The sequence below is a fragment of the Chelonoidis abingdonii genome, chromosome 2 (genome assembly GCF_003597395.2).
Source record: "Chelonoidis abingdonii isolate Lonesome George chromosome 2, CheloAbing_2.0, whole genome shotgun sequence".
NCBI classification, from domain to species: domain Eukaryota; kingdom Metazoa; phylum Chordata; order Testudines; family Testudinidae; genus Chelonoidis; species Chelonoidis abingdonii.
Window position 1 is genome coordinate 49,040,941 of NC_133770.1, and position 22,541 is coordinate 49,063,481.

The 22,541-nt window shown below is 39.1% G+C and overlaps 1 protein-coding gene across 3 annotated transcripts in view; it reads right to left on the reverse strand.

Annotated features, from left to right (window-relative positions):
* The window catches only part of PEX1 (peroxisomal biogenesis factor 1), a 49,478-nt gene that overhangs the window by 18,397 nt on the left and 8,540 nt on the right, over window positions 1-22,541 (reverse strand). For 2 of the 3 annotated variants that reach the window (XM_032782334.2, XM_032782332.2), the window contains exons 3-16: window positions 22,316-22,399; window positions 21,968-22,082; window positions 21,108-21,877; window positions 18,798-18,917; window positions 15,658-15,781; window positions 15,259-15,389; window positions 14,099-14,202; window positions 12,428-12,560; window positions 11,644-11,740; window positions 5,050-5,220; window positions 3,609-3,763; window positions 2,256-2,445; window positions 1,838-2,004; window positions 927-1,061 (exon numbers count right to left, since the gene is read on the reverse strand). In XM_032782334.2, the coding sequence (XP_032638225.1) occupies window positions 927-1,061; window positions 1,838-2,004; window positions 2,256-2,445; window positions 3,609-3,763; window positions 5,050-5,220; window positions 11,644-11,740; window positions 12,428-12,560; window positions 14,099-14,202; window positions 15,259-15,389; window positions 15,658-15,781; window positions 18,798-18,917; window positions 21,108-21,877; window positions 21,968-22,082; window positions 22,316-22,399 (2,496 nt within the window). The remainder of the gene's footprint in view (window positions 1-926; window positions 1,062-1,837; window positions 2,005-2,255; window positions 2,446-3,608; window positions 3,764-5,049; window positions 5,221-11,643; window positions 11,741-12,427; window positions 12,561-14,098; window positions 14,203-15,258; window positions 15,390-15,657; window positions 15,782-18,797; window positions 18,918-21,107; window positions 21,878-21,967; window positions 22,083-22,315; window positions 22,400-22,541) is intronic. The other variant, XM_032782333.2, reaches the window with a different exon arrangement.

Sequence of the window (22,541 nt, forward strand, 5' to 3'; positions counted from 1 at the left end):
CAATTTATTGCGTCTAGCGAAGATGTGATAAATTGACCGCTGAGCGTTCTCCCGTTGACTCTGGTACTCCACCGGAGCGAAAAGCGTAGGAAGAGTCGACAGGGGAGCGTCAGCAGTCAATCTACTGCAGTGAAGACACGTGGTAAGTAGCTCCAAGTACGTCAACTTTAGCTACGAAAAAAATGTAGCTGAAGTTGTGTAACTTAGACTGACTTAGCTTGCCCCTCCCCCAGTGTAGACCAGACCTGATTCACAAACTGGGGAAAGATAGAAATAGGCATTTGCCCACCTATCTTGTGTGAAGGGCTCAACCCTGTAGGTGGCTGCTGAGCAAGCCTACTGGATTGGCCCCCATTCAAAATTCCCCTGGCAGTGCCCATCTTCTAACTTTTAGCCCAGTGGTTAGAGCACTCACCTGAGATGAGAGAGCCAGCTTCAATATTCCCCTCTCATGGGGGGAGAAGGATTTGAACAGGGGTCTCCCACCTCCCAGGAGACTGCTCTAGCCACTGAGCTATGGGATATTCTGATGGGGGGAGAAGGGGGAGTCCCTTCGGTCTCTCCTGTTGAACTTGTCCCACTGTGGGTAAATAACAAAAGAGTGATTGGAGCAGGGGGACTGGACCCTGGGTCTCCCACATCCTAGGCAGGTGCCCTAACCTCTAGACTACAGCATCATTCTCACACACACACACTCTCTCTTTCTCACTCAGTCTGGCCCAATGATTAAGTAAGTTTTTATCTACAGCGGAAGAATTAAATGTTGTAACAGTTTCTTTGTGGTCGTGACAATGACTTCATTTTAAATGTGAGTTTCTAATTTTGGTATTTATTTTTACATATATATTACACACACACACAAAGTAATTATGTTAGGATTTTTTGTGTTAATACAAAGATCTAATAAACCATCAAAACTTTGTTACCTTGATGCTGATAAAATTCATTCCACTCTCTCGGGCAACTACACCTGCTAATAGAGTTTTTCCTGTTCCAGGAGCACCATACAACAAAATTCCTGTCCTCTGTCGTATTGGGAGGTTTGCAAATAATCCTGGATACTGAAAATACAGAGTCATCAAGAGTAATATCTATTTCCAAATAAGTAATTATTTGGTAACATAGTGTAATAATTGGCTTCTGACTTCTGACAAGTGTTTATTTATATAGACATTCCTGTGAGATTACTTACTTCATCCAGATTATCACCAGAAGGGCTCATCTCAACTGATATTATCAGTTATATTATAATTATATAATTAGGTTATATTAAAGTAGCCTAGTATAAAAAGATCCAAACCATTTCTTTGAAAAGCTCTAGGGTCAGTTTCTCACCCTTGCTCTGGTACCTTTACACTGGGTAAAAGAGTTAGGCTGATGTAAAAGGGTACTAAAAGCTCCACAACCGGCTAAGGGAGGAGTTCTCTGGTTCAGGCACAGCAGGAGATAGCTGTAGTAATGTTACCTTCTCAGGACCAACTTACGAGCCAAGGAGCGGAAGACAAGCCTGGGGTTGGGAGGAATGTGTCCAGGTCAAGGCTACAATACTGCAGAGCTTCTGGGCAGCGCTATGGCCCATAGGTCTGGAATGCCTATGTTATGTTCTCTAGGCCTCTCAAGCCTTCAGAACATCTCAGATAAGGGAGGGTGCAAAAATGGCTTAAAGGCACCTTAGTCCTCCCTCTACCGGGACTGCAAGTTCTGAGCTGTACCTGTAAGAATCCATTTTTTCTAGGAGTAGCTGCTCCACAAAGTAAAATTGTTAATCAGAGTTCCAGAAACACAATGGTTTGTAAAGCACTGAAGCACTTGTTCCTGGTTTAAAAGAAAAGGGTACCTTTGCGGGTAACTGGATGGTATCCATGAGAATTTGCTGTACATCCTTTAAGCCACCAATCCTGTCCCAGCCCAAGTCTTTAGGTTTGTGTAGGTTAACATTTCTCAGAGACGAAGGAGTAAAATCTTTTAAAGCTTTTTGAAAGTCTAAGGTTGACAAATTCAAATCTGTTGAAAAAAAATCACCAGGAACAAAACAAACTCCAGTTAAAATCAATTTACCCTTATTATGGTGGGGGAAAAACAGAATATATGCATATGATATCAAAGACAACAAAACTTTCTAAACAACAGTTAAATGCATTTTAAATGTTAAATATAGAGACAGCTTTACTATAACTTCTTACTTTTGTATTATTGCAAGCACATGACATATGGTACAACTAAAACAGAGTAGAGGTTTGGTGACTATCACATACCTTCCTTGTTGCATGCTCCCTTATTAGAAACACAGGAGTGTATGGCACGATCCACTAGCATTGTAAAATCTCTAGCTATAAACCCTTCTGTCTCCTTTGCAATATGCTGGAGATCAAGATCATAGAATCTGTTTATATTGGAATTCAATTTATTTTCTATAATGGAATGCAGTAATTCACATCTTTGCAGCTGAAAAATAAAAATATACAGTGAATTTATACATAGTTTTACACAGATATGAATTATTATCTTAAACTTAGAAGACTCAAATGTTTCAGATAATGAAAACAGTTAACATTTCATTCAACATAGGAGTTTTGTGACTAATATATAAAAAATACTAACACAAATTGAAGAAAAATTGATTCTTTTATCTGACTTAAGAGTTCACCAATTTCACAATTCTAAATGACTAATTGACCACTGTAACCTCTAGCCCAGCAATGATCATTTCAGAAATCAATCTTTCTATTCTATCCCAGTTATATCTGCATCATAAGCACTGGAATAAATTCCAGATCAGAAATTAAGAATGAGAAATCTTAGGAACAAACAGACCAAATCACACAGGTATAAAAGGCCTGATCCTGAGAGGCACCGAGTACCCTCAACTGCCTTGCAGAATAAGGCCTATACTGGAAATTTTCATTTGCATTTGGACACTGGTTAAAAAACATGTCTGGGTAATTTCAGATTACAGAGTTGTCATACAACATAGTTTTTCAGGGAAGTCTTTTCTTCTGCCACAAGTCAACACTTCGAGATCTGAACGCAGTCCTTGATTTTTTAAATGCCTCATTTATGACAGGAGAACAATAAGCACCATAAACTTGGGTACGATTCCAAAATATTGTGGGCATTCTCTCACAAAATGCAAATCTTTTTATTTTTCCTTAGAGAACACTATATTTAATAAACTGGTTGCCATTTCTTTTGTATTATTTCAATATAGTCTATTTTTAAGAGTAGAAGAATATATTAAATTAAACAAATCTGTGAATTAAAACAAACTAGTTCCCTCTAAATATTTTACAGCCCAAATATAATTTGGGAAAGTATACATTATGGTGAAGTGTCTGTTAAGTGGTGGGAGACAGACTCACCACCAGGCATAACTTTTGGTGTTTTTTTCCCAAAAAGGAACCCTGAAGATAACGTATAGAAAAGTTATATGCTATTTAATATCACAAAAGATCTCTTAAAATCCCCCAATAGTGTTATGTTTTTGGTTTTGTTTTATCTCAACTTCAGCAGTAAACAATCCTTTTTTGTTACCTCTTTGGTGCAGCATCTGAGGCTGTAGGGAAGTCAAAACCAACATTTTGACCAAGTTATTCAATTACTGCATTTACCTGATCTGGAGACTGGATATGTCTGAAGCATTGAAATATATGAGCTCCTTGACCAGAAACAAGGGAAGGATGCAGAGAATGTTCAGACTGGCTTGTGGCAATTAATGCAATCAAACTGCCCATGGAAATAACTTCTTTTATCACATCTTTCAAAACTAGATATAGAAGACATTGTTTCATGAGTATTAAAAGATTATAAATTTCATACATTTATTAATGCTGAGTACTTTTATAGTACTGGAGATACTATATAACACTGACTACTACACTAACTTTTCTGTAATGTATTATAGAACTGTTATCATCTTAACAAAATGCATTTATTTTTCAAGGCACAGTCTACTCCAACAAGGAAACACTGTGAGAAATGCTTTGCCTAGAACTAAACTTGTATAGTTATTGATGATGTCTATCTACCCTGTGATATTAAAGAAGATTTTCTCTACTGTGAATTCCGCTGCTGTATCTGGAATGAATAAAATGTAGAAAGCTATAATACCAACTCTGCAGAGCACTCAGGAAAAAGTTGAAATAATATAATTTAGATAGTTTATTCTATGACTTATCACATTACCAAGGTGTTGAACTGTATTGTGTGCCAAGCCATTGTACTAAGAGTTTATGATACATAGCAGTTTTGAACTACTTAGACAGATGTCTAGATGCCATGTACAAAAATAAAGTGTATCAGTAAGACAGATCATTTATGCTAACTTTTAAAACTGTGTATCAAAGTTGTGTGCATAAAAAAATGTATGTACAAATTCAATGTTGTAATGCTGCAAGTACCCATTTTGTAATTTAGGTATACATTTTTGAAAATTTAATCTCAGTGTGAATTCCAAAAACTACAAAAGGAATTTAATTTAAAAAGCTGCAATCTCCGTTTGACACTGCTTAGAAAATTGAAGATATGTTATAGCTTAAATCCTACAACAAGGGCATAATTTAACAGTTAAAATAATAAAATACATTGACATTGATTATTCATATTATTTCAGTCTCTTGTAATGAAAACGTTTACGTGGAGAGATTAATGTTGGCTGCACTTTAGAGAAAAACATTGTATGGAGGATGCATTGTCCAGTTCTTCACTTAAAGGCTATGGTATGTAAAAATTTAAATAAAATAACCGATGACCTGCACACAATAAAGTGCACCAAGTAGATAAGAAAGGTACACATTCAGTTAAAAGAAATGCTACTTATGCATAATAATCTATATTAATACTGGTTCAAGATTCATCCGGAACTTGTAAACTGTGGCAGTTTATCTAAGGTGTGAACAACATAGAATGCTAAATGATCCAGAAGTTGAGGTAGTGAAAATAGAACTGTCCAGACAACTGTAATTCATGTACAAGAAATTGTAAATTTACCCAGACACATAAGAAGCAACAGGAAAAAAAAAAAATACCCAGAAGCTGTTAGCATAGCATTACCATGTGTAAGCCTATAGCTCTGAACTGCTTCAGGGCTGTTCTCATGCTCCGGTGTAGAAGGAACTCCAACAATGTGATCGAGATCATCCATCAGAAGAATGGATGGCTGTCTCCATGCTGCCTCTAGAAAAACTTCCTCCACTTTTTTTCGTATGTTTTCTAATCTTTTTCCTACAACAAAAATACAATCTTAGTAACAAAACACAGCATGAAAAATTAAAACTTTGAGTTTGATTTATTTCTTTGTGCTGGCAATGCGAAGGGACTTAAAATGACTCTAAATGGGCGGCTAAAGCTTCTTTCTTATGGAAGGAACCTTCAGCTGGCTATTCCAGTTCTACACGAATGCTCGCCTCCTCCCCTGGAATAGGGATCATGCTGAGGGCAGAAGGGGGAATAGCCAGACACAGCCCTCCAACACAACAGGATCTTTAGTTTATACAACATCAGAGTAAAGTAGAACAGTTTCAGAACTATATAAAGCCCAGGATTATAAGGAAAGGACGGTCAGTGGAAAAGTGGCAAAAAGCCATATTTGCCCTCCTACCCTTTATGTTGCACCTAAGCCCTTTTGAACTCACAAGAGAACCTGAATGTTGGTCAAAAAAGACAACTAGCACAATTTGAAATCAAGAAGTTGTTGGTACATACAACAATTAGAAATTGTCAATACTGCTATAGTTCAGCAAACACTGAAAATTTAATAAAACCTTCAGAAGAATGGCAAGTTTTATAATTCACCATTCCTAGTTTTCCAGTGAAACTATATATAAAGAATATTTATTTTAAATGTTTGCTTTTTTTAAAAGTTATTTTTCATCAGATGGATGAAAAGTCATTTACATTAGATCTATAAAATTCATAAAAATATTAAAATTTCTAGGCCAAACTTGAATTAGAAACTAAAGACTATGCTATACAATGTGAAGTTTGTACATTCCTTAACATACAAAAAATAATTAGTTCGCACTAATTTGATATACTTTCACCTGTTCATGAGAAAAAGAGTATAGATATAATTATATTCAACTACTTTTGTTCCATCCAGCACAGAGAAAAACTACACAGTCCAATTTGCACACTTTCTTTCTTTATTTCATAGTAATGGGGACTAAATACTGAGGTTGTGGTTGAACTCTGGGAAGGAGATGTTGCTTACTCTGTACAGTAGCTGGAGTTCTTCAAGATGTGTGTGTCTATGCGTGCCTTCACTTGGAAATTTTTGACAGCAGTTCCTGTTCAGTTCATTTATGTGCCATAGTTAGCCTTGTGCCCCATACCAAGGGTATATGTGGCTGCAACAGATGAACCGCCTTCAGTTCCTTCTCCATTGCAAAGTCACGCAGAGATAAAAGACTATGAAGCAGAGGCGATGGAGGGTGAATAGTGGAGCATCCATAGGGACACATATCTCAAAGAACTGTAGCTACTGTCCAGGGTAAGCAACCTCTCCTCCTCTGAGTAGTATCCCTATTGCTGCGCCACTCAAGATGACTCCTGAGCAGTAACCCCTGAAGGAGATGGGAACTTCAGTGTTTGGGTGTGGGAGAAGGCAGGGGACTGGGGCATGAGACGAGGTGAGGTGGGCTCTGGACGGTGCCTACCTTGACATACCCCTCACTCAGCTGCTAGGAGGAGGCGTGGTCACTGCCTTTGCCTGCATGCACCGCCCCTGCAGCTTCCATCGGCCTGGAACCGGCAGGGGTCTCAGCTCCACTCCCCCCCCCAAATGTTGGTCATGGGTATTTTTAGTAAAAGTCATGAACAAGTCACGGGCTATGAATGTTTTTTTTTAAACTGCCTGTGACTTGTCCGTGACTTTTACTAAAAATACCCATGACTAAAACATAGCCTTAATTATGAGTAGGGATGGCATGTTAGTGACTTCTTAGCATTAAAAAATACAGGTGGAAACCCAGTTAGAAAATCTCTCAGTAGACACTGGTGTACCTTAAGCTCTGTCTGCAAAAGATACAAATAGCCTCAGAGAAGTTCAAAAAAGGTTTAGTCCTGTCAAAATGGCATGCCATTATCTTCCTAATATCCCAAAGTACAGAGGGCAGCATCTTCCCTAGTTTGATGGGGTTTAGGATAAAATATGGGGAGATGAATAGTCCAATTTATATGAAAGTTTGAACTGACTTTAAGTAGGAACTGTAGATGTAGCCAGAGGGACACGTCATCTTTGAAGAAAACAGTACAAAAGGGTCAGCCATTAAAGCCCCTAGCCCAAACGGCATTTTCATAGAAAGGTATAAAAGCACACCGGTAGCTGTTGGTTTAAAGGGAGGTTTTGTCAAATTAAGAACTACATTCAAGATCCAGGTTGGGGTGGGCTCTCTGACATGTAGGAAAAGGTTTGGTAACTATTTAATAAATCCAGAAGTTGTGAGGTGAGCAAACACATAGGACTCCTCTACAGGCAAATGAAATATGTGGTGCTGCCAGATGGACTTCAGTGAAGCTCCAGGAGAGACCTCCCTTTCTTTGGGGTACTCTCAAGTATTCTAAAACTTCTGAGATGGAAAAATCCATAGGAGACAGGTGTTGGTGAGTGCACCAATGGTAAAATCTTTTTCATTTCTGAAGGTAAGTTTTCCTGGTGGATTCTCTTCTACTGTTCAGCAGGACCTCCTGCACCTCCCTGGAACAGGAGAGCTCTATCTCTGACAACCATCCAGGTACCAGGCTTTGAGTCAGAGTTTTGAGATGGGGCGAAGAATGTTCCCCGTGTCCCACAAGAGAAGGCTGGGCATCAATGGTAAATTGATAGCCAGTCAAGAGAGCGGTGAAGGAGATAAGGGAACCATACTTATCTTGGCTAGGTTGGTGCAATCAAAATGCCTCGGGCTCTGTCCTGTCTGATTTTGTTCTGGTCCCTGAGATTAGCAGCATTGGAGGAAAGACATGTAGAAGCTTCTTCAACCACAACAGAAGAAAGTCATGCCCCCAAGAACGATGACCCAGACCTCCCCTCGAGCAGAAGTTCATGAATCTTCAGCTGGGAACAATGGCAAAGAGATCTGTCGCTGGAAAACCCCAGGTGAGAGAAATATCTGAGTACAAATTTGTTGAGTTCCCACGTATGATCCCACGTGAAGTGCCTACTAAGGTTACTGGATATAGAATGTTGATGTAAATGGTGAACTCCGGTGTGGTCCACCTTCTCCGTACAATGTGATCCTGTCAGTGAACTCTCTATATGAAGAGGAACGTGTCCAAAACAATTGTAATGGTGAGAGGGCAATGTTTGAAAGGAACCCCTGAACACACCTTGTCTGGATTCTTCCACCAGTTAAGGGAGACTAATACACTTTGAGGGGCAGAGCTAAACTTGTTCATACTGCCCCCTGTTGGGGATATCGACTGACCTGATATAGGATTGGAAGCAGTGCAGATGCAAATAGACATATAAGGTGAACACTGCCATGACCTGAGGCAGTGACTTGAGGACTTAGTTGAACTCATGCAATTCATTTTGTCAGGGTGAGGAATCTGTCCCTTGGTAGACAGGCGCTAGATGCTGTTGCATCAGAGTGACTCCAATAACCTCTATCTGCTCTACTGGTAGGAAGAAGGACTTTGTGGTGCTGAGCTGAAGACCAAGCCTTGCAAATAGAGAGATGGCGTTAAAACTCAGGTTTGAACTTTTTCCAGTACCCATCTGTTGGAAATAAACTTCTCCCATGAACGGTAGAAATGGAAGAGACAACCCCCAAAAGGTGGGAGGATAAACTGAGCAGGATGGTGTGGCATCTGGCCCAGATTGTGGGAATGTTCATGGTCCTCAACCAACGCATCAGAAGGAATGTTTCACAGATGATGTTTGTTGCATCAACAGGGTGGTAGTTGTGTAGGGTTTTCCTTTCTGCAGTCTGGGTTCCTTCTCAGGTGGCTCACATACTCAGGTGGTAGGTGGAAAACTGGGATAGGTAGTACCTTTGAGCCATCTGGGATCTACTGAACCTCCTTTTGTTTGTAGATGCACATATCTAACAAGTCAAGTGTTGCCCTAGAATACTTCAAGGAATGTACTGACTCCTCCGTGGTTTCGCTGAATAATTTGAGGCCATTAAAAGGGAGGTCCTTTACAGTGTCTTGGATGTCACATGAGAAACCTGAGGATTGCAGCCACCATAGCTGTGGAGATGGAATGAGCTGCCATGTCAGTTGCATCAACAGAAGCCTGTAAAGTCATCCTGGCCAAGCGCTACCCCTCATTAATGATAGCCTGAAATAGCTGCCAGTGTTTCTGGGGAGATGCTCTGTAAAAGACTTCATATAGATTTCACAGACTTTATGTGATTATATTTTGTGAGTATCACCTGGTTATTCACATTTCTAAACTGCAGGGTGGCAGACGAATAACTCTTGTGAACAAATACAACTAAAGGCTTTTGGTCCTTGTTATCTAGTGTAGCCTTTGAATGGTGTGCCGGTTTTGTTTATTGATTGCATCTGCAATTAGGGAGTTGGGGGTGGGGTGAGAAAATATAAATTCTGAGCCCCTAGGCAGTACATGGTATTTTTTAATTCACCCTCTTAGCTGTTGGGATAGCAGCGGCAAGAGTTTGCCAAATTCTTTTGGCAGTTCCAACAGCACCTCACGCACAGGCAGGCCACCTGTGATAAAGATGGTGTATGTAGAATGTCCCATAATTTATGCTGGGTTTCTTGGACTTCTTCTGCTGGAATTCAGAGCACATCTGTCCTCTCTTCATCCAGTCCAGGAACTGTTTGAAGTCATCCATGTGAGATGAAGGAAGCATAACTGCTTCACCTGGAGAGAATGATAAAATATTTGCCTGAGGAGTAGCCTCCTCCTCATCCCTCCTTTCTTGCTCCTCAAATGCTTCCTCCTGCAGGAGGAATTGCTAAGGAGGGATGGATGGGAGCAGGGAACACTGTCTCTGATGTTCCGAATGAGTGTTAAGTGCCTTAGAAAATTGCTGGTGATATAATGTCCAAAGGTTCCCGTATGGCCACTGAACTGATCTATAAAGAAACAGGGGAGTTATCCAGGACTGGTCAAACCAGGGAGGGTGTTGAATCAGCCGACATCATGAAGGCAGTGAAATGTCCTATACTGAACATCTTCAGGAGAATTAGTTTGGGTAAATAGATATGAAAGCTCTGAGCTGATATTTGAGAGTCTGAAGAGCTCTCGTCTACATAGTGTGACAGCAGAGCAGATGATAGTGATGATCTGCTTGTCTGGCTGTGTGGGGACTGAGGAATCATAAGGTACTAGTGAAAGGTGGAGTATCAAAGATAATGCAGGCTGCAGTACTTGGAGTCTAAACGAGCTCACCAGAGAAGTCTCAGGCTCACCTGGGACAAATTAAATCCCTGGAGAATCTGAACTCCTGTGGTACTGGATGGGCTTGTGTAAAGACTTGGTGAGCTCCAGATGTAGAAGGCTGAGCCACTGATGCTGGCTGAACCGTTGGTCAAGATACTGATGCACAGCTGGTGCGGATGGTTCCAGCTTCTTAGGTGCGAAATCTTTATCTCTAGTACTCTACTCATGCTTCAACAGTTCATTGGGCACTGGGACAAGACTTAAGACAAGCTGAGACTTAGACAAGCTCAAGCTCAATCTGGAAGCCTCAGTACCAGGACTGCTTGAAGCCTCCATAGAAACCTTTGAAGGGAATATTTCTGGTATGATAGGTCTTGTAGAGGAGAATTCTCTCTGAGGAGATTTCACAGATCTCCTAGACAGAGTCTTCTCTGCATCTGTAACAGATCTCTATCTGTCTGTCTGTCTGTCTGTCTTTCTTTCTCAAAGTTCTGGAGGGTGAGTGAGCTGCAGATGATGAGAAAGGGTTATGGTCATTTGGAGCATGCTGGAAAGTGTGGGTCTCCAGGCCAGGGTCCGAAGTCTGGCAGAGGGGGCATTCCACCATTAGAAGACAGAGTTTTATTTCCCTTTACCTCCTACAGCAACTTATGAAAGTCATGTAGCTCTTGCACTTAGCTGGCATGTGTGTACGCCCGAAGCAGTGCATACATTGTAAAGGACTCCCAGCAAGTGATGCAACATTTGAAGCACGGAGACTCCAGCATACCCCAAAGACAAAACAGGCTTCATTAAACTACAAAAAAATAAAAAGGGACTAGAAACTAGTTAACAGGCAGAATTGTAAATGAATGCTATTGGATACACTGTCTCAGGTGAGTGGTCAAGAGGGTACAGAGGGTGGTTCATCTCTTGCAGCACTATAAGCCTTTGGCTGAATGGATACTACTGATGAAAATCTCAGACTGAAGGTGGATGCACACCTCAAGTGGAGCACCCACAGGGCCACTACTTGAAGAAGCACAAAAAATTATAAAGATGTACATTTTGAATAAGCTTAAATGATGAAACTAGCACAATGCAATGAATTTATAAAGATGGTTACTGCCAGGCACCAAAATGCATTATAGAAACAATACAAAACGTTTTAAAGAAAAGCCACACAGCCCAAATAGCTAGATCAAAGTTTTATAATACTGTAGATAATTTGAGCATAATAAAATAAAAAGCCCTGAATGCTTCCCTATCATTATAACAAATGTTTGAGTGAAAAAATATGATTATAGTCATACCTCTTAAAGCCTTACAGTCAATTACTTCCACATGAGCATCCAACCTATCAAAGGCTTCTTTGCAGATGGCCTTCGCTAATGTTGACTTTCCACTTCCCTACAAAATAAATGTTGGATAGTCTTCTAAAACAACAACATCCAGAGTAACAGAGTCTACTTCTTTCTGTGTTTCTGTGGACTATTCCTCAGGAAACACAGATGCCAAATAGATGGCAGGTTGTATACAGGGTGATTTTCATTCCTTGTCAATAGTAGTACCTAGTACGGGCCCAGTTCTGATCCCACTGAAATCAGTGATAAAATTCTCACAGATTTCAATGGATTCAGGATTTGCTATTGAACAACATGGGAAATATAGCAGAAGAATCACTACGGATCAAACGTGTGAAGTGATTTCATGATAATGTTTAGGAAAAAAATTAATTTTTTTAATTCAAATAATTTTAAAATAAATGTTAAATAATGTTGAGGCATAAGTGTTTACACATATTTGAAGGGTAAAAAACACAGCGTGGAATAATCTTCCAAGGTAAATGATAGAAGCTCCAGTGTCAGGGGCATTTAAAACTTAGATAGTAAAAAACACTAAAATATAACAGAAGAATTGATGCTGCATTGGCAGGGGAGGTGGATCAGTTAGTCCAACAGCTCTTTTTCAGCGCTATACTCTGATTCCTTGTAGCAGAAAAGAAACAGGTTGACAATGCCTGTTTGGAGTATTAAAATTAAGTTAGTGCGAGAAAACTATTTTGGCATATAGGTAAAGAGAGTTGTAGAAATGCACCTTTGTTCCTGTGAGCAGGACAGCTCCACTGCGCAGTCCCACAGCTATGATAGCTAGCTTTTGAGATAAAGGACGTCCCAAGAGGCTGTGGGTTATGTGCTCAAAGGAGGATGTTCCTAGTTTACCCACTCCTCTGCAAAGTAAGGCAAAACAAATAAAACATTAGACAAGCTACAGCAGTCTCAGTACACTCAATCTAGGTAATAATAACTACTTGAATTTATAATAGCATTCTTTCCATACATACTGAAAATTCCTAAGTGCTTCAGATGTTCAAGAAAATCTGTGGCTCCCTTCAGATAGATGCCATGGGACTTCTACACTACACAAGTGGCATAAAGGGCCATAGCTAGCCCTTGCAAAATACGCCCATCACATGCAATTTTCCAACCAGTGAAGAACTACTGTAAAAGCTCTACACCAGCTGCCTCCCCTATACTGGCATAGAGGATGTGTCCAAAGTTGTGGTCAGGAGAGGGTACAGCCACAGCATACTACGCTTTGGCTATTATACATTGGTGTAATAGCCTATAGAAAGCTATTACAAGCTGGCATAACTCAGAGCAGCCTGGGGACAATGAAGGTCCTTGACCTGGGCCAGAATTAGGGAAACACAAAATTGGCTTAAAGCTACCTTTATTCAACTCCTCTCCTAAACTGTGGGTCACTTTTAACCGACAGCACGCCTTTAAGATCCACAAACAAGCTAGCAGTTTTAGATTTCAACTTAAAGAAAACACATACTAACAACAAAAAAGAAACCTCTAGCAGAATAGTACCCATTAAAACTATTGAGGCCCTAGTTTGGCATAGATTGAGGGAAGAGCGCCACCTAGTGAATTATCAACACCGCTTCTGGGAGCACATAGCATGGCAAGACATTCCCTTGCAGAGGCTTTTAATTTTTCAATCTGGTTTATATTTCAATATTGGGTAGGCCCAAGCAGTTTTCGTAACCCAAATTCATAACACAAAAATAAATGCCTTTCCTTGCCCCTCTCTTGTGTGTTGTCTTATTACACTGGCTTCTGGATGCCAGTCCTTCCATAAACAGCAGTTAAATAGGTCATTTCCCTTATAGGGAGGCAAGCAGTCTTCCACCCAGAAGAAGCCTTTTCTCCTTGCTGCAGCTTGTTTCTCATCCCCTCTTCCTCTCTCACCAGAAGTGGGGGTTTTAAAGGTGATTGGACTCAGGTGTGTCTACTTAGCCTGTGGTAACCTCTTTTCAGTTCATAAGGAAAAGGGCCTTCACCTTTCTAGGGCTGATATAACTGCTTTCCACCACTCTCCTATAATTGTCAGGTCTGACTTTGTCAAAGTAGGTTGTCCTTCAAGGCATCTCATCCAAGGATCCGATCCTGCAAACACTTTAGAAGGTACATCACTTTAGTTGTGTAAGTAATCCCATTGATTACAATAAGGCTACTCACAAGGGCAAATAAAGGTGTAAATAAGTAAGTGATTACATGATCAGGTCCCAAGTATTGTGCCAGCCTGACCAAGGCAAAGAGATGTCTAGTTACATTTTTCACAGAATTTTTAACAGCTAGTTTAGTTTTCCAGAAGCTGTGCATTTTCTAATATATCTGGCTCTTTTTCTTTTCTTTTTTTTTTAATAATTCTTATCCTCTTTTTTTAATTCCCATATTTGACATTGTCAAAATATCTCACCCTAAACTGTTTAGTTTGTGGAAAGGAAGGATTTGGTCAGTATCCTGTATAGTAGACTGTGTGCTGTCATCATCAGCTTTTGTAGGCACAGGATGTATAAGAACCTATAAACAAAAAGAAAAAGTCAATATTTAAAAAATCAAATATAAATTTACAAAAGAAAAGTACAAAACTGATTTGCATCGTTTTGTAATGTGTCTGAAGAAAATATTGACTAAATGTTCTGATGAAACTATACTTGCACGAAAGACTCACATATTGATAAAATGGTGTAGATAAAAGCTTCACTCTTACTAGCTAAAGAGGGTAATTATCTCCCAATTATCAATCAATTCTTCATATAATACGTAAGGCCCATTTTGGTACTAGTATTAACATGTCTCCAATGTGACTAATTTTGGACATAGTCTTCTGATAATGATGTGGTTCTGCGGCAGCAGTAATAAGGATAAACTTCTATTTTACTTTAGTGAACAAGTCTGCCGAGCAACAGGACAGTTTTCTTCACTCTTTCTGTCATACAACTGCATCAATATAAAAAAAAATGTGCTCATTACCAGCAACAATAGTGGGGTACGCTAACACTGGAGACTCAGATCTTGACCCAACATGCTGTTTAGGAAAGGGAATGCTTGCCCCATAAGAAGAGGGGGGTTTACAGGGAAAGGGAGAGACGCAGGACACAGAAGCAGTTTGAGAACAAGAGCATGGCATGAACTGGGACAGGTGTGGAGAGAAAGCATCCCTCACATTTGATGGAATAAGCCATTAACATCTCCCTACTTCACATGTTCCAGATAGTACAATGTCTTGGGTACCAAGGGGGTGGAAGGTGAAATAGGTATTTAAGGCAATTAAACACAAAGAGTGAAATTTTCAGAATTGCTCAGTGTTGGCCTAATTCTGCTCCCATTGATTTTAGTGGGAATTTGATCATTGCTACAAAATTTAGGTGCAAAATACTACGGACTATGCGGAGTCTTAGCAAGCCTCATGTTATAAGGTAACACATGAGATGTGCATATATGGTGATGAACACAGGCACAACATTAAATTACTTAATAATTGAAACAGACACATATGATACAGGGTTAATTTTATTTTTCACCACATGTAACAGAATTTAAGTTACTTGATACCTGATACTATGAGATATTTACTTGTATATTTATCTTCTGCAGCAAACTGGGATCCAACATAAAAATATTCTCCAATTTATTTTCTTCAGCATGAGAAGGATGTACTACACTAAGGACAAACTCTTCCATTCCTGTGGAAACACATTGAACAACTATCAAGATTTCAAATTAACTCTATTTTTCTTCAGCACAAGATGAACCTGGTAATATTTTTTTTAAATAAATGTAATCTAAAATGAATGAATTAAACTAAGATCACTGTTAAAAATTGACGTACACCTACAATTTAAATGGAAGGAAGCATCTGTTATGTCTCTCAGTATACAAACGCCATTTAAAAAAAGAAATGTTGCCTAAAGAGACTTCATAATACAGAGAGAATACAGACATAGCCACAGCAGAGGACATAGTTTTCCTTACCTTCTTTAACAACTAGTTGTATGCAGTGTGTGTCTGTCATTATCCAGGGAAGATCAACAGTAGTGGTATCCTCCAACCATGAACTAAAAGCAGATTTTATGTCATCTTCACTTATGTCTGTAGGCTAAACAGGAAAATAGGGGGCGGGGGAGGGAGGGTTACTTTATTAAGGCTGCTCTCTTCCAAATGATAACCCTTCAGTACAGATGGTATTTGTTTCTAACGGTAGCTCACAGATGGAAAAAGTTCTAATGGCATTGTTCAATCATAACACTAAGGCCATGGCTACATTAGACATTTCAAAGCGCTGCCGCGGCAGCGCTTTGAAGTGTGAGTGTAGTCAAAGCCGCAGCGCTGGGAGAGAGCTCTCCCAGCGCTGCTTGTAAACCACATCCCTTACGGGTGTAGCGTGCAGCGCTGGGAGCCGCGTTCCCAGTGCTGCTGCCCTGATTACACTGACACTTTACAGCGCTGCATCTTGCAGTGCTCAGAGGGGTGTTTTTTCACACTCCTGAGCGCGAAAGTTGCAGCGCTGTAAAGTGCCAGTGTAGCCATGGCCTAAGTCCTGTCACATCCCCAGTTTCCAACAACCTATCTATGTTGGATACAGATATGACTCCCGTTACCATAATGTCAGAACACCTCACAATTGCTAATGTATTTATCCTCACAACATAACTGGGAGGCAGGGAAGTTCTATTATCCCCATTTCACAGATGGGAAACTGAGGTACAGAGAGATTAAATATCTTGCCCAAGGTCACACAGGAAATCTGGGGCAGAGCAAGGAATCGAAACTGGGCCTCTTGAATGCCATGCTAGCCCCTTAACTACTGGAGCATCCTTCCTTTCAAAGGCAAGGGAGATCAACAGAGGTCTCTTTGGGAAGGAAGGAAGGACGCTCTGTTCAGAAAGAAAAAGAGGATCCCTAGCATATTATTCGCCTAATTTTTCACCTTTCTCTTTGCTTGCTTTGGGAACTAAAATCACTTGAGCTGAAGTAGAAAAGAAAAAAAGGAAGAACTCTATATTAAATTTACGTAAGATCCTGTAGTTTACTGCCTTCCAGATATTTATTTTACACCTATATACAAAAACCTCAGGTTTAATTACTACTTAGTTCAATCATCCACCCTGCAATAAACTATTTACAGAAAAAAGTAGTATTTATTAACCCAATAGATTTAAACCAGGATATATTTTAAAATACAGTAAAAAGGCAAAACAAAATTCAGTCCGTTTGTGAACAAAGAACACCAGATGCATATGAAAACTCTGTGCTTATTACAGATTCGTACTATATATTTTGTGGAGCAACTAAAGTGCAAAATGACCACACAAGTGTCACAGCAAAACAAACATACTGCCCATAATGAACTAACCCAGTAAAGACACATTTGCCTTGTGCAAGAGCAGCACTGACAGTGAGAGCTGACATTAAATAGTTTTTTGTTGGTATAGATTTGCAATGAGAATAATGGGTGTGGCTCAGCTGAGGGAGGATAGAGGGGTTCAAATATTTACTTCACTATTAAATTTATAGCAGAAGGAAAAAAGCAAAGATAATTCAGAGTAAAACTGAAAACACCAAATTAAACTGTATGAATATGCCTTAACTATCTTATTTAGAAACTCTCCCCAGGTATTGCCTGCTAGAGGAGCATAAGAGTTTCTTCTCAAAGGAGTTTCAGACTCAGCACTGAGTTTCTTTGCCTTTGTAGGTTTAAAGCTGGACCATACTGATTCACACCAGCTGAGGATCTGGTCCAATATTTCTTTTGTAAATCACTTATTTTTTAATGACAGGCTTATCTATGTGGGACCTTGTCAAGGAGAAAATGTTGCTTATGTCCTAAGCTGAAGTGGGAACCATACTATTCTTGTTATGTAATGCTTTCTAATGCAGCATTATGTAATTATGTACAACAATATTCACAATATAATTTTGGGACTTGGTCCTGTAAACTGTTACCAACATGTGAGTAGCCTTTAACTTCTCATGCTTCAAAAGGCATATAGGTTTGCAGGATTTACCTCTTACACTACATAGTGATATTTTATGAAAACTATGTCAGAACACACTTTACAGCATAGAAGTCAATTCCGTGGGTGCTCCAGGGCTGGAGCATCCACAGGGAAAAATTGGTGGGTGCTCTGCATCCACCGGCAGCTCCCCACCCCACCACCTAGCTCGCCTCTGCCTGAGAGCACTGCGTGCCTGCTTTTTTCCCAGCGCTTGTGCTACGAAACAGCTGTTTCAGTGACTGGGAGGGAGGGGAAGAGATAGGGCCAGGACAGGGATATGGGGAAGGGGTCCAACAGGGGCAGGGAGGGGACAGAGTTGGGGTGGGGACTTTGGGGAAGGGGTTGGAATGGGAACGGGGCAGGGAAAGGGTGGAGTCGGGGCGGGGGGGAACGTGAGCACCCACTGACACCGAGGAAAGTTGATGCCTATGCTTTACAGAGTAAATGTTTTTATTTATAAACACACACATCCTACACCAGGTGTCTCAGGGTCCTGCACATGAGCAATATTTAATTGCATTATGAACACAGAAAATGGCAATGTGTTAAACAGAAGGAGAGAGAAATTATGAAGGAAAAGCAAAAGAGAAGACAGATGTGATCTGAAAACAAATGGAGACTGGTCTAGTGGTTAAAGGAGACCAAGTGTCCGAACTTATAGGCTCTATTCCTCAAGCATTGTATGACTGTGGCCACATCACTTTATTTTTATAAAATAGAAAATCTGTATGCAATACACTGTAGTATGAGTATTGTAATACCTCCCAAACACAAAAGGGTGTTGTGAGGTTTAATTACTTGACATTTATAATCCTTGGATGAAAGGTGATACAGAAGTATGAAGTAATGTTGCTGTATAAATTTTCATTTATACAGATGATACAAGTGTCTCATTGATTTAAATATGACTTTAAATCATAAAATTGTATTTATTAGAGGGGAAATTGCATTTGGAATGATGTATATTTTAAATATTAGTCTAATGTGATTTGAAGCTCCCAAATCATCACCTGACAAATAAAAAACAAAACAACACTAATAAACTTTAACCAGAACAACACTATCATTGCTTAAACATATGCAAAATGACTGAATGATATAAGAATACCAACTCACTAAATTCCTTTTGGGTTGTAATCTAAGAGATGTTGGAATTTTAGGGACTGATTCCACTGACTTAATTCTGACCGTTGCATGCATTTCTATATGTATTCTCTTTCTCAGGCCATCTGGAATCTGAAATATATAAATTTAAAACAAAAAGTAAAGAGAAAAGATGGTCACACAGCAGAAATTGGTTACGATATCCCACAAGTAACTTCACATTCCATAGAAGTGTATCCATCAATAAAAGCATTTCCATTATATTTGATCATCAGCCCGACTTGACTAGTTGTAACTTGCAATAGAATTTAAGAGGAAAACGGTCTATTGCCAGTTGGACTCAAATCCTCTTCCCTCACACTCACTCCTCCTAATTGCCTCTTTTCTTCTTTGTGGAAATAGTTGTTAAAACTTGTAAACATCCTTAGAAACAAAACAAAAATGAAGTGAGATAAAAGAGTGAGGGGGGAAGGAGGGATCTGTCTGCATTGTATTACCATGTAACTTTTAATATCCATTTGAAAAAGCTTCTTTTCTTTTAAATACAAAATTAATATAAACCTGTCTTAACCACCAGTAATGCATTTGATAATTGATTCATGGGTCTAATATAGACAGACAGACAGACAGAGAGGCAGCCTTACAGAAGAAGCCATCTAACTTAGCTAGTGAAAATGTAACGATCTAGCAATTTTGAACATCTTAAAAAGTCTGCACAAGTTTTTTGTTAATTAAGATATAACAGTTGTGTGCTTGAAATTACAACTAAATACATCTTATTTAGTATTTGATTACAAAGATGTTAAAAGAATCTGAGCAGTAAGAATTTGAGCTTTTCCATATCCCTCTTATACAGCTCCTTTCATCCACTGAACACAAGGAGGGTAAGTATCATTAACCTTATTTTATAGATTAGAAAACTGAGGCACTGAAAAATGAAGTGACTAGCTCCAGGTGACGCAGCAGGTTAGTGGAAAAGCCAAGGATAAAATTCAATTTTTCATAGCTTACACTAACCAATTTGTCCTCCTTTATTTAAATATATTTTCCTTACACTCTATTATAATTTAATTTAAATCCTAAAATGAAACAGCTCAAAAATGAAGAGCCTGTTGTCACCAACAGACTATACAGTAAGTCATATTTAGAAAATAGCACTTGGAGCTCTCAGCTGATATACAAAATGGAAGTCTACAAGAGACAGCGACAATGACACTGCTATTGGCTGGTATTCTCATTCCCACTGAAAAGGATGGTGAATTGGTGGGAACACTGCCTTAAAAGCTACTGTTTTAAGACATCCAAATGGTGATTTTAAAAGCATTTTATCTCTTTTATTGATCCAACATCTGTTTCCAGGGAACCAAGAACAAAAGCTTGCAGCAGAGCTGTCAGGACACTGAACTGTCAGTGGCTGCCAACTGAGACCTGCAAGTGCCATCTTTCAAAACAGCATGTAAGGACAATGCAAACACCCCCTCCTCATAAAAAAACAACAAAAAACCTACAGTAGTTAGTTTCAGAGTACGTGTCAAATGACTTGGGCTTATGCTACAGTGTTAAACATAACAATGTAGACATTCTCACTTAAGCTATTTTTAGCCCTAGTGTGAGCACCGCAAGCCTGAATCAGTTGACCTGGGCTCTGAAATTCTTAGATGCATTTTTATTTATTTATTTTGCAGTGTGTATGTATCCTGAGATCCAGCTGGAGATTCCAATTAAGGTTTTCAGTGTCTTAAATCTGAATTTATTTTATATTAATATAAAATAATTTATTTTAAACTATTTTTTTTAAAAGGAGTTTCTTTAATTAAAGTTTTAAAAAATTACTAAAATTATACATAGTTGTACAATGCTATGTTATGTAATACTATCACTTCTTAGTTTATTGAAGGCTGGAGGCCAGAGCACCCCAGAGAAGCATGAGTATGTGATGTAACCACATACCTTGTTATATATAATATGTATGTACACACAGATAATTTCAGATTCTCTGCAATACTATAGCTACAAGCAGACTGTTAAGGCAGTCAATATAAATAACTCACAAATTCCAGAAAATCTTTAAAAAGATGCTGGAGAACTTTCTCATTTTTGCTGTAGAATTGCCACAGAGCTGTGGAGACCCAGCCTAGGCTGTACATTTCAGAGGGCTACTGCTGGGTTTGAGTAGTCCAGAACAGGACAAATTAGCAAAGAACAGCTACATTTGATATTATCTATTTTATTTTAGTCTACGTTACTTAAAAAATTAATGTTTACAAAATCTATTCTATACAATTTTATTAAAAACCCAAAAGCAACTGTATTCAGACTAACCCAAACTCTTCCAACATGCGTGGCTTCCACACTGTTGTTATACTTTATGGTACTCTCTAGATCTTCAAATCCATTCCATACAATCTTCACGACAGAGATCTCACTGGATTCTTGACTGATATTAGAGCCATACTGGTTTCTGTCTTCTGTGCTGGACATTTGCTTTTGCTTCTCAAATGGTAGATTCTGCTTTGCTTTTTGATGGCGTTGTCTTGGAGAGAGAAGCTTACTAATCTTCCCATAAGACACTTTAATATTGGGATCTAGATCAATAAACTCCAGATTCCATGGAAAAACATGAACGGTATTTTTCTGAAATGCCTTTGTAGCTGATGTTGTCTGTACACTAGGAGGCTGGGACTGACATACTCTGAAAATAGAGTCCATGTGAATCAAGTTTAATAGCTCATCTTTGAATGCATTCATTTCATTCGTACCACAGGAAGTCTCCTGTTTCTGCTCAGGAGAGCGAGAGAAAATGCTCCCAATAAAATTCCATACATTTGGCAGGACATTTGAGCCAAATGTCTCTTTTGCATCTGGCTTACACTGTTCGAGGACACCTGGATTTAAATGAGATTCTTTGGCTAAAGGTTCCTTTATTATTTCTCCTTGATCCATGTTACTTTTAATACATCTTTCATGTAAAAAGTCACTTTTTGAGGAAGGCAGATTGGTGGTGTCTTCTTCAAGCTGGCGTGTTTTTGGACATACAAAAAGCTGTGTGCGAGGTTCTAGTCTCCCATAAGAAGCAGGTGGCTTTAGTGCACCTGCAATTAAACAAATATCATCAGTACATTTATCCACTCTTGATAAAGTCTCTCTGTAGCATTGTATGAAATGCCTCCATCACCACTTACCAATTCGAATGTAAATATGAGTATTCTGCTCAACCCACACTGGGAAGATGGCTTTTGGAAATACTATTCGAATCTGGTCAAGAAGATGCTTTTCAAGAGAGGAAGCATGCAGCTCCTAAAGACAATTTTGCATAATTAGAAATCAAATACTTCACATTACATTTTGCATTTGTTTTAAGATACAAACTGTATATCCCTATATAAAATCAAATTTGAATTATACACATGCAATGTACACCACCAATGTATAGGAAACAGTGCCTTGAGGAGAAATGGAACAGGTTGAGGGTGGGGGAATGCTTATCATGAATAACAAACGTATGAGAGAAATTTAAATGTTTTTATTACCAGTATTTCCCAATCATCTGCAGAGAGGGGTTCCACTTCTACTTGCTGACAGGATAAGGCTTGGGAACAAGGCTCAAGGAATATCTGGCAGACAATAACACTTTGTAAAAACAATGTTTACCCTCTGATATTTACATATAGAAAAAAGTTAAATCTTTAAGTAATTTGAAAGAATTAAGTCTTCTTCACTGTACACTTTGGATGATTACAATTACTTGCTTTTTAA